Genomic DNA, 13,125 nt, shown 5'->3' on the forward strand with positions numbered 1-13,125 from the left:
CCTTGCGATGTGATTTATAGTTGGAATTGAGATTTGCTCGGGCGATAGCAAACCACTCCCCCTTCTCAACCCACTTGTAGTCAACAAGCGATAGCTGCTTCTTGAAGGGAGGAAAGGGCTTGTTTTGGTTCTGCAACATTTCACTTGGAATTTTTCTTGTGTTTTGTTACCGCGAATGCTTTTGCATCCTTGTTCGCTAAGTGCTTTGGTCCGGCCCCTAGTGTACAATTAATTGCATCTTATTGCTAAGGGATAGAAAAGTCTATGCTAAAGCAATCAGCTATCTGATGACCAATAACGAAGATAACGAAAGTAAGTGTAAAGGCCTTTGTTATTTATTTATGTATTTAATGCAAAGGGTATTTTTTGTAGTGGTAGCTTTGGTATTTTTTTATAACGTTGCTTATAAAATAACCAAACTATAAAGCACTCATTTGAGTCAAATGACAATAATTTGAAACACTGAATACATTGTGTCACATTAAAAAAAAAAAAAAAAATACTGAATGATGAGGTATCTAAACCCATTCAACTGCACACTTATGTTTTCCCATTTGGTCAAAGAACCTTGTCAGGACTAATTCCAGCAGTTCTTAGATAATAAAGGATTGCTTGGTGGCACGGCCTTTACGTATAGTAGAATGTTGTATGTGCGTGGAAAGTGCTATGTCACATAAACAATGACTGTGGAGAGAGAGTATCAACTTTCTAAGCTGCATGGAAACCGGGCTACTCTTCTTTTTCGTTTTACAACCCACTGCGCCCTTTGCCTGCCTGATCAACATGTTGTGAAATATGTCCAGACAGACTTGCATTTCGCTGTGTCAGCCAGGAACACAGGAAGCCACACAGATAAGACGGATGTGTGATCAGTCCCCACACAAAGCATTCATGAATGACTTGGTTCAAAGTTGGACTATTTGAGAGACTGAAACAGAACAGGAAGAAGACAACTTCAAAAAAGAAATGTACATTTGTCTTTCCCTACCTTGTGTTTCTTTCTTGTTCACAACACTGTCAGCATTATGCCGCTTCTAGAGAAATAAAAAATAAACAAAATACATAATTTGTACAGTGTTGCTGTTAATTGGTCCAAAATGTGCAAGACTCTTATATATGTATATTTTCCTAAAAGCTTTGTTGTTGTAGTCACCGAGATGATTTGATATGTTTAAAAGTAGTATGCTACAATTGCTTTTTTTTTATTAAATGTTCTAACAATGGAATTTCTGGTACATAGGGTCGACTGTCTCCAGTTCTGAAACTAATCAAGCATCACTGGATCAGGCTGAGGAGGTAAAAAGACTACATGTTGAGCAGTTGAAACTGATCTGTTGATAAGAGTGACAAAAGGCAGACATGCTCCGCTTAATGTTAATTACTGTACCTTCAAAACTAATCAAAGACAGCAATGGATAATATGAAAAAAGGGGCTGCGCATGTATTCAAATGCAGTTGTAGGTGAATCAATATAAATACTAATTTTAACACCAAGAGAAATAATAAAAAAAATAATAATAAGGGTGTGTGAGGGTTTAATGCAGCCATAAGATTTCAGAATCTGGCCCTCCAGGCAAAAAAGAAAGAAAGTGCAACATGAAGCACCCTTTTTCATTAAAAGAGCAATCCCTGTTTTGAAACAATGTACAGTGCATTTTAAGTGATTACCTGAAGCACAATTAGACTTTAAAAACATGTTTATTATTCAGTTGTGAACCAGAGGACCTTTGTCTTTATCAGCTTGTTAAAAGTATATGGAGCACACAGCTTGTTTTACAAATGAAAAAACAACTGAGAAGTATGACTCAATGGTTATTCTTGAGAAGAGATTTGCTTGCATTTCCATTCTGAACTTCCCAGATGAAATTAGAAGCAGCAAACATTCAGGAACCTGCAGCTAAACTCCAGAACAATTAAAAACATTTTGCAGGCATGTTCTGCATTTTTTTTTCCTTTTCTGTCTATCCCCCGAACATTCAGATCTTAAATATCAACCAAAGTAATATTAGGTAGTCCAAGATTAATGCTAATCAGGGTCAGAGAAACCAGCCACATGTCCTCTGCTGGAACAGTTCAGTATCTAAATGATACAAAAAATATAAACCAGCCAACCAGTCCTCTGCTGGAACAGTTCAGTATCTAAATGATACATAAAATATGACGGTAAGTGTGCAGGCTGACCCATATCATATCACACAGTACATACCAACATGTACTGTAGTCATTGTATTCAATCCACTTAATACAGTACAGGAACTGACCAGGGTGCTGAAACAGGTAACAACCTATTGCTTTTACAACTTTTCAGATGAGATGTATTAAAAAGTTATTAGGTTCTAGTAATGCTCTAGCAAATTACGGTAAACTCATAACGGTACTTTTTTTATATACAATTATAAAACATAATAATATTTTTCATCATAAAACAAACTTATATAGTGCAAAACACGTTTTGCACTATAGAAATGCAATCTTTCAATTGTAGGACTGGGATGCCTTTCAATATTGGATAGGACCAATTGGTTTTAGGGAAACCCAACAAGAAATTTTAAAACCGAAAAATAGACTGGATTTCTGCAGCCAAGGGAACGGAACATATCATTATTACAGAAATGTCATTGTTTTAACTGTGTCAAATAATCTGAATACAGTGCTATTGCATCGCATCAGATGCATTTCTTTAAACAAAGGTTTAAGTTGGGGCACAGGCTGAGTATCTGCCTACAAGTACCAGCAAGGATTAGTTGAGCTTAGTCATCGCCCCTTGCTACAAAAAAAAAAAAAGTAAAAAAATTAAGACTTATTGCCGATCAACAATGCCGTTTAATTAACATCAGTTCCGAGAATTACTTCATAATTCATAAATACGAATTAAAACGGCATGCTGCTTTTTATACGAAAAAACAAGTTGCATGAGGATTTATACTTGACCCTGACGCCCTCGATAAAACCAGGGCGTGGTTGTACAGTATTTGTTATTAGCCTATTTGCTTTTCTATGATTTCTATGATTATATTGGGCCCTGACACCCGTGATATATCGACTGGGTGGTGTATTTATTACAGCAATAATGGGAGTTTTAATTTTGTTTTGTTTTTTAATTATATGTATTTCCCTGGAGAATACTTCAGTCACACTTTTACAAGAAGTGATGAAAACACTGTGGGTAAAGTGAATCTTCGGCACCTCGAGGAGATCTTTCGCAAGACAACCCCAAGCCAAACACGACAAGATTTCAGCTCTCTGAAAAAGTAACCCCAAGCCAATGGGGTCGTATTTCGGCTTGGGAGCCTAACACACACTGACCTGTTTGCACATACCATGTGGTTAAAGATGTTTTTAATTGTAAGCTTTGTGAAATTTGCAATTAACAAGGTTCATGTACAAGCACACGATGGCTTTCACTGTTGTAATAAAAGTCTTACTGTGCAAATTAGAGATTATTGATTATTTTGTTAACAGGGCGATTTTGTTATACAGGGCGATTTCATAGATTGCACAATATTGTGGAACTTCTGCTCACACACTGACATACAGACATGTTTTTCTAAATAGTTTGGAATCAGAATTGAAATACCCGGTTGGGAACCGATTCCAAAAATCTCCTCAAATGCACATCACTAGATAACAATAAGAATAAACATAATGCCCCCTTTTTTTTTTTTAGTTAAAACGGCCCCCTCCCGTCCTCTTGGATGTAAACGCCTGCCCTCCCCCCTTGGCTTCAGAATGCACTTTTTGGGGCGGTACCGCCCCCGTTGAGAAAAATTGATCTAGACAGTGTGGGGAAGCTATAAAACGGGCCAACAAAATTCTAGGATATATAGTGAAAAGTGCTGAATTTAAATCAAGGGAAGTAATGCTAAAACTTTAAAATGCATTAGTAAGACCTCATCTAGAATATTGTGTTCAGTTCTGGTCACCTCGCTACAAAAAGGATATTGCTGCTCCAGAAAGAGTGCAAAGAAGAGCGACCATAATTATTCCTGGTTTAAAAGGCATATCATATGCACAGGCTAAAATAATTCAATCTACTCAGTCTTGAACAAAGAAGACGCGGCAATCTGATTCAAGCAATCCGAATTCTAAAAGGTACTGACAATCTAGACCCAGGGGACACAGTGAGCAGGAGTCTAACCTGGCAGACACAGGGCGCAAGGCCGAACTACACCCTGTACAGGATGCCAGTCCATCGCAGGGCACCACACACACAGGGCAATTTAGAGCGACCAATCAACCTTCATCTTTGGACTGTGGGAGGAAACTGGACTACCTGGAGAAAACTCATGCGAATACGGGGAGAACATGCAAACTCCACACAGACCCCTAGGCCGGAACTGAACCCAGGAACCTGGTGCTGTGAGGCAGCAGCACTGTTCACCATGAAAATCCAAAATCAAATGCCAAAATCAATACTTACGATTTGTTGATTAATTTGCTGAGTTATCATTTACGACCGGCCCAGCATGGACTCCTACATCAGACTACAGATATTTAAATGGGTTCTGAATTAAACTGCAACTTGGGCAAAGTTAGACGTTACAAAAAAGTAACTAATAAACTGTTGAAAAAATGTAGACTTACAAGGTCTTCTATGAACTCCTTCACTGCTGCTACAATAAGGATAAACAACAATGGAACCAGGGTAGTGTAACGACCAGTCGGTGAAACATCAGGAATTTGCTGTATTTAATAAAAGAATATGTACAATTAGTAACATTTCAAGAACTAGAAAACCATTTGCCACTGGATTTCCAAGCCAGCAAGATAAATGCTAATTGACAGTTAGTGGCTTACCATGTTATTAGTCATCCTCAACAAATAACTTTTTGGGCCCTAATATTACGTTATTGTGCTGAAGCAGCAACCGCTTGCTGAATCCTGGGTTTCATTAACAAGTACTGAACAGAGACAGCCATGTTGTTTACAAAATGATCAAACTAATGAATTAAAAATGAACACAGATAAATACTGAGATGGCGTATAATAACCACTAAAATGCATGTTTGCTTAGTTGGGATGAAACATGAAATTGCATTCTTGGAAAACATTGCCTTCCTTTATTTAACTCATTATTTGACTTGAGGATTTGTAGCCCTCTGCTCCTAGTGTGAAATAAGCAGTATGGTACGTTTGAGCTCTAATGTGCCATTTATTCATGATAGGTATGGACTTTCTGCTTGATCCACCAGCCCAGCTTACCTGGAGAAGTGCAATGAAAAGGAAAAACGAATTTGCTGCCCTTCTGAACTGGGAATAAAGGAACCTTGGGAGGAATGTAAGAACGTTGTACTTGGCAGTGCTGAAAAACAAAGACAAAAGACATTTGTAAAAACCGTCTGCATACCAAGTACAATGTGTTTCATTGCAATTCAAACGGAGCACTCAGGAATGTTATAGCGCGTAAGAATGCAGAAATGCGTCACCACATTTTGTACGCAGGTATACTACTCCTCCAAATAAACACATTCAAAAGTAGACTACCATTAAATGCAGTTCAGGCCATTCCAGGTTTCACTGTAATCTTAATTGGGCTCAAGTGGTTTTCATCTCTGGTTTGCTTAGAGATGAAATTACAATTGTTAGATAGACAAATACTTTAGAGAAACTGGATAGTTAAAAACAATGATCTAGATTACATAGACAGAAGGCGATTTGGTTTCAATATGAAGTGAAGCAGCCAGATGGCAGGAGAGCTTTAGTGTTACCTGCATTTTATGACAACTTGAAAGGTGACTACAATCTACTGTGTCTCTAGGGAAATGGCACCTTTTCTTTCCCAGTTTAAACTTCAAAGAAAATAGGCAAAAGGCTTACTCCTTCTTCCTCTCTTTTCAACCATTGTTTTATTGCCTTGTGAGTGAGGCCCCATGTGATCAATAATATTATTGGTTGACAGGTTGATTGATTGACATTGGCTGAATTGATCGTTGATTCTATTATAACTTGTGCTTAAGGAAAATAGAGTACCCAGCTGCTTTACTGTATCTAATAAAATATATTTGTTGAAATCTACAACAGTTTGGAATCACAATAATTTTCTACTCATGAATGCACAAAGGAAAATAGAACATTAACAAACGTTTTTTAATATTTTATTAATTTCTACAACAGTTGTTAAGATTACAATAAAATCTGGAATGGCTCAAAAACAATAGTCCTATTTCTCTCCCTGTTTAATATTAAACACATAATAAATATTAAAACCCACAGTGGTATGTTATATATCTAATACACTGGCATGACCACATTTGTGGACCCAATGGATGTATACAGCAGGATAAGACTATTTTTTAAATTGAAATTATGGATCGTTTTAGTCTGCAATAGTCTGGCCATAAAACAAGCACCAGACGAAATGCCACATAAATATTATATATTTTTCCATCCATTCTGATCAGATATGACACACAATCAAATACTGCATCAGCCTTGTTTAATACAAGTTCATTTTTACACAATACATGTGCTTAAACCTCGGGTGTAGCCACCAACTTCGTCAAAGGTTATTTGTCAAGTTCAAAAGAGTGGGCAGTGATCCCAATGTAAAACACTGGTCAGTTCCAGTATTCTGTGGTGTCGTCATGTTTGCTGAGGTGTATTCACACTTTTTCTCTTAGTGTCTGCCTAGAGCATTCATCAGGTGAGGGTACAGTAGTGTATAGATCTCTGTATCTAAAGAAACACGGATCCAGTTATGATGAAAAGAACACTCTTCAGCACAAGCATCTGAGGGCACATACAGTATCTCTCTATATGTCACATCAAGTTTTTACAAATACTGTATCTAAAGCACATATTCCACTGTGATGAAACAGGGTGAGGACATGCTTTAGCACAAGGCTTTGCCAGTAAAATAATCTGGGGCTACAGTATATGAAGTCCGTCTGTCTGTATGTTATGTCCATTATGTGGGATGTAGGTCACCAACCTGCTTGTCAGGAATGAGAAGTCACATAAGCAATCATGCAACTACTGCAAAATGAACAGCATGAGGAAAAAATAGTTTTGTAGCTGCATCAACATTTTTTTTAAATATACTGTAAACACATCATGTAGCCCTAGTGCTGGGGAAGTCAGCAGTTACTGTAGAGGCTAAACGGTGTCTGGAGAAAAACGACAAATGAGCTGGAAAATAATACTCGATTTACCATTTGGTTTTAATAGAAAACTACATTAGAGAAATATATATATACAGAAATAGAGAAATGTAATAAAAACACAAATGCATAATGGTATTTCATATAGGTATTCAGTTCCCTGGAAATGGACTGCCAGATGTTCTCCCTCATTGCCACATCTTTATAATTTTTGTGTCCTTTATTGTACCGCACCAGGTATTTTAATACTGCAAGAATTATCTTTTCTTCTGCCATTGTTTACTGAAGATGCGCAAGGGAAGAGGTTCCTCATTGGTGATCGCTTTGGTGTCACTTCATGGTCGCTTTAGTGTCTCCCGTCACATCGCAGGAAGTGTGAATGGTTTGTATCAAAAATACATATTTTCTGGGGGTCTTTATGTCATGGTGCAGTGTGTCATATGACACATTTGCTTGTCGCATCGCGTCAGGTGTTCATTAAGCTGGCAAAACTAGGCTGACTGGATTAGGGACTTAGTCGGGTGGCCCATGAGTCATCCATCTGGTCAGAGACTAACCTTGGCAAAAAGTATGTTTAATCTGATCTCTTTTTTAAATGCATACCTAAATCAGGTAACTTTCTGATTGTTTATTTAGCTGTGTGGCATTTCTTTGAGCACCTGATCTTGCTTTTTTAATTTTAATTTCCTCCCTCTTCTGAGTAATGTTTCAAGGAGTTTTCAGATCAAATGCTGCATTTTGGCCTCAGTTTTAGAATTGAGCGCCCTTGGTTTAATTTCCTGTTCACAACCAGGCAGATCAAGGCATAGAATACTTAAGCCCTCAAAGCCTTTGAGCATGAAAACTGTAAAATAATAATAAATTCAGAGCACGTTTATGAACTTGTCTCATTCACTGCAGCTGTACCTTGCTCTGGACTGGTTAAAATGTACAATATATTACCATATTTATATGTGTATTTCACTACAGTCCCCAACACACTGGTCATATATCTTCATTAGAACCGATAGGCTTTAAAACATAAGACATCAAGAGGCAAGACAAGAAAATAGCCTGCGTTACTGTAATTGCTAGATTAAGTGGATATCTTTCTTGCACAACAATAATCGTATATTTCAGGTCATCCTAAGATTGAAATGGCACACTTGCAATCCAGACCAAAATAAGCAGAATGAGAAGCTGAGAAAACCGTATTCTCTGGAAGGTAATCCATTCATACATTAACAAAGTCTGTTAGACACACTGCATTGTGGGACCCTGAAGGCTTACAATACCTGTGCTTTTCTGGGTGGTTGGCAGAGGAGACCTGGCCTCATACAACTTATCAATACTAAACTAATTGCCCCATTCCTGAACAATACAAAGAACACCTGGCACTGTAGTCTGAAGATGATGCTACATCCACAAAACAAGCAGAATCACTGTTACTAAAATCATGTTGTGTATTACAAGGACAAGGAAAGTAAAATAAAATAAATACATAGTTAAATGAAATAATAAAAAAAATCACTTGCAGATTTCAAACTATGAAGGATTGTTGACAACCTGGTGGCATTAACTTGATGAGATTATTGTAGTCTCTACATTTCTGTATGTTTTTCAATGCATTTCTGTCTTCATTACTAAAGCAAAAAATGTTTTTATAATTTACTACACCATTAATTTTAAATTCAGTTAACTCCTGTGCAGTATGTTCTGTATAAAATGCTCTAGATTTGGCTAATTACTACTTAAAGAGTATGTAGTAGGGTTAAAAAAAAATAGCGTTACACGTCCCCCATGTGCTGCTACAATTGTACCTATAATTTTTCCTTTTATTGTTAACATCCTGACAACTTTTTACACTTACAACTTTAAAGTCTGTTGCAAAGCTCTTTTCAAAACATGTGCTCTAGTGCACTGGGGTTTGAGATCTGTCCTCTAAATCACTGCAGGAAGAGGGATTAAAAAAAAAAAATGCCCTGGCTTTTCTGTTTTGTTACCTGTTTGACAATGTGGGCAAAAATCCTTATACTATCAGTGCACTAGAACAGACATTTTGAAACTAGTTTGAAACAGACTTTAAAAGTTATATGTGTAAAAAGCTGTCAGAAAAGTGACAGCGAAAAGAAAAATCACAGGTACATTGTTTAAACATTGTTTTAAACGCTATATTTTTCCGAACCCTACTACTTATTCTTCAAACGGCTAACATTATTTACATGGTACTTGAAACATTTCTCTGAAGTCAGTTTCACAGAAATGCATGACTGGACACTTATTGTAAATACTTCGCTCACTAAATTATGTATAATTATATGTATGCCTCTAAAATATACATTAGTCCTTATTATATGTCAATACTACATTATTTGATGAGATAATTGAATAGCAAAAACATTTTTTGCTTTCTTCTTACTAAAAAATGCACCAAATGAAACAGGACATATTTTTGTAATTCCGTTCAGAACAAATAATAACTACTACTGTTACCTCGGATATAAGAACGGACACAAGACTTTCCTACAAGACTGTACAGCTAAAAATAAAAACACATCTTAACTAACAGTAACATGCCCTTACAGATAATGAAACATAAGAAATCAGAGGCCTTTCCTAGGATATGAGCACAGGCATTTGTCTTTCAAACTCATTTTTATAATACATGAATCCTAAGACTGACAGAGGACCAATTACTTTCCAGGTTAATACAGTTAATCGGTTCTTTCACAGTACAGTACACAAGACAAGAATTGTGTCCAAACAGGGTTTCTATTTAAATAAAACAACAAGGGACACATTCTGATGTGAACGCAAGGCACTATGTAGTCTAAACACTGTTCCCATATACATTACTCACAAAGGAACCCTGAGGTGGCCCGGTCTGTGCTTATCTGATAAAATACACTTGAGCTGAGTTGTACTTAAAGATTCTGAAATTAAAAATTACTAAAGACAACTTAGTATGCCTCTTATGGCCTGGGAGGGCTCCAAAATAATTTGCACTAACAGGAAATATATGTTAAGTGAATTTGCATTATAAGAAGTAATTTACAATAAGCTACTGCTAATTTGGCCGGGACCATGCAGAAAATACGTAGTATCTGAAAATGTGTCTAATACGGGTTAGTTTTACGAGAATTTACTGTATTTCTGAGTGATTTACAGGCTGTTTTTATGTTTAAAGTCAATGATTTCCAAAGATTTTGCACGTTGCCCATATCAGATTTTAATTTACGAATTTTAAAAGTAGGCACATCATTTGATCTTAGTGCATAGGTTAGGGTTATGGTTACATGTCTCTAACAGAGATGTAAGGTAACTTGAAGCATTTCCTTATAAACTAAACACAAAAAATTCTATTCTCCAGACTGAGCCACCCAAAAGTTTCATAGAGAGTACAGTGGTGCTGATTGTATTGTGCATTCCATATACATCTTGCAGCACTATTATAGAGGGGAACCAGCTTCGTCTGAACTGTATGGGATGCACTCATGTATACTGAATCAACAGTCTGTTAAAGGAAGTGTCGTTTGGGTTACCAATCGAGAACAGACTTCTGGAGAGAAACACTGTCTGTATAGAAAACAAAGTTTAATTCTGCACTGTGTAGCATATGTTCAATATGGTATTCAAAATTTAGCAATAAATCAAGCCACAAACCAAGGTATTTATATTTTGTTAGTTTCAAGACTAGGGCCATCATCTGACACAAGAGCAAGATTACTTTTAACATTGCACAATTTAGGTGCAGATCCAAATAGTATGGTTTTAGTTTTAGTAGTATTTAAAACCACCCTGTTCTTTACTAGTTCATTTTAAAAGGCATTTACTAGTTTACTAGTTCATTTTGTTGTGTTGGGTTTCTTTCAAACAATATCCACTGATATTGAGGACTGTATCATCAGCACATAATGAAATGTGGAATACTTACGAACATTACATAGATGCAAGAATTACATCTTGAGGAACCCCTTTTTTTGATTACAGCCAGGTCAGACTTCATACTATCAGTAGTCACTCTCAGAGTCTGATCTTGTAAGTAATTTTTAAACCAGCTTACCACAAGAGAATCAAAGTCAATATTCTGTAGTTTAATAATCACGATTTCATGGTCAACAGTATAAAACGCATTGCAGTTACTGCACCAACAGGTAGACTAGTCTTCCCTCCAGACTCCATCTGTTACTCACTGCTCATTTTAGAAACATATAGGGTTTATTTAATGATCTAAACAGTGGTGGATCAAAATAATTACATAAACCCCTCTATTTATTAAAGAAAAAAAGAAAAAACATCTGACAATTAAAATAGACCTCAGTACTATGCTGGCAGAGCCCTGCATAAGGAGGGTAAAACTATTGCATCTCCATTTTTTAATGTAAGTGGTGTGTAGTATAATAAAGTACTGTACATATGAATTGGCATTTTAATCATATGACCTTTTTCTTGTTTATTTCTAGTTATTCAGCTTGTGTCCAATATTTCAAAACAGTTAAACAAATGTGAACCCTAACTCCCACCACTCCCCCAAACTCATGAATTCACTGGAAACATAAAACTGATAATACAAAATAAATAAATAAAAAATACCTGACATGGTTGCCGCAGAATTTAGTAAACTGCGGTTGGTTAATAAATATTAACCTCCCATCTTCTTGATCTGCTAATGATGTTTTCTCTGAAGCATCCTCGGTCTTCTCATAACCTGAAAAAGAAACAGTGTAAGATCCAGTATGGGGCTTGAATTACAGGACAGGGTTAAAACTCAGTCAGGTTCTGTAAACACATTAAAGCTGCACGTGTATGAAATGAGTTTTTACATTTCTTGGCTGCCTCTGGCATTTTGCTTTAACGGTTGAGAGCAACATGATGTATAGTAATAATAACACATCAGAGAATGAATATAACCTGTGGCTTGCTTTATGGATACAAGATTTATTGAGATAAATTGAGCATGCAAAAGTTTTTTTTTTTTGTTTTTTTTTAGCAAATTACACAAATGAGAACCAAAAAAAAACATTAGAAATACCTGTGAACCACATGCCAGATAACTTTTTATTTTTTTATTCAACATTTAAAAGCAAAAGATGCAGTCTACTATAATACTGAAACACAATTATTTCTATTTTAAACTTAAAGCATTACTGTGAGCACATGGGGTACATGTAGGCTGCTTTGTAACTATTATTATTATTTATATTATTATTATTATTATTATTATTATTATTATTATTATTATTATTATTATTATTATTATTATTAATAATAATAATAATAATAATAATAATAATAATAATAATAATAATACTTCATTGTCCTTGTATTTTTCTAGTGGTGCTGGATTTAAGTCTTTTGTGGAACATGTACATAAAAGAACGAAACCTTTTGTGGATATGATACCTTAGCTACTGGACACCATGCATGGTTCTGTATTACACCTGCATATTCGTATTGTTAAACAGCGTAAGATTTCTTTAGAATTCACCTCAGTCTGCTTGTCTCAGTAAGGGCAGCATCGAGCATTGCTTGCTTGCTTTTGCTTTTGCTAGGGATGTTCATACGCTTAAGGATCCTGCTTTTGCTCTAATGCAGTACGACCTTCTGAGAAATTAAGGTAATTGCGTCTACTGTGTTGACACCATGAAATGTCAACCAGTGTGGCGAAAAAAAAAAAAAAAACAGGTGAAAATCTAGTCCATTATTTTGATTGCTTTATTTTTTTCCATGTCTGTGCTTTCACAAATATTCCATCTTCTTTTTAGATAGACATTGCATCAAAGGCCCATGCTAAGCTTTTGACAGCACATGATCTCCTTTGCTGGGAGAATATAGAAAAAAAAGACAAGACAGACAGAGAGTAAAGTAATTTGTACTCCTAGGATCTCACAGAATGTACTCTGTTGAAGAGCTGTTGAAGTGACCTCATAGAAACAAAAGCTACTCTATGGGTTGTTTACAATATAGTACTACTGTTATGTTACGACTTTACCAGCAATAGGAAATCAGAATAATTTTGGTTATTTTTTTATTGCAGTATTTGCAG

At 36.0% G+C, this 13,125-nt stretch overlaps 1 protein-coding gene across 1 annotated transcript in view; it reads right to left on the bottom strand.

Moving 5' to 3' along the window:
- The window catches only part of LOC121324170 (phospholipid-transporting ATPase IA), a 105,486-nt gene that overhangs the window by 77,528 nt on the left and 14,833 nt on the right, over positions 1-13,125 (bottom strand). The window contains exons 2-5 of the mRNA XM_041265718.1: positions 11,673-11,787; positions 5,203-5,302; positions 4,585-4,683; positions 989-1,034 (exon numbers count right to left, since the gene is read on the bottom strand). Of these exons, the coding sequence (XP_041121652.1) occupies positions 989-1,034; positions 4,585-4,683; positions 5,203-5,302; positions 11,673-11,787 (360 nt within the window). The remainder of the gene's footprint in view (positions 1-988; positions 1,035-4,584; positions 4,684-5,202; positions 5,303-11,672; positions 11,788-13,125) is intronic.

The sequence above is a fragment of the Polyodon spathula genome, chromosome 1, assembly GCF_017654505.1.
Source record: "Polyodon spathula isolate WHYD16114869_AA chromosome 1, ASM1765450v1, whole genome shotgun sequence".
Classification (NCBI taxonomy): domain Eukaryota; kingdom Metazoa; phylum Chordata; class Actinopteri; order Acipenseriformes; family Polyodontidae; genus Polyodon; species Polyodon spathula.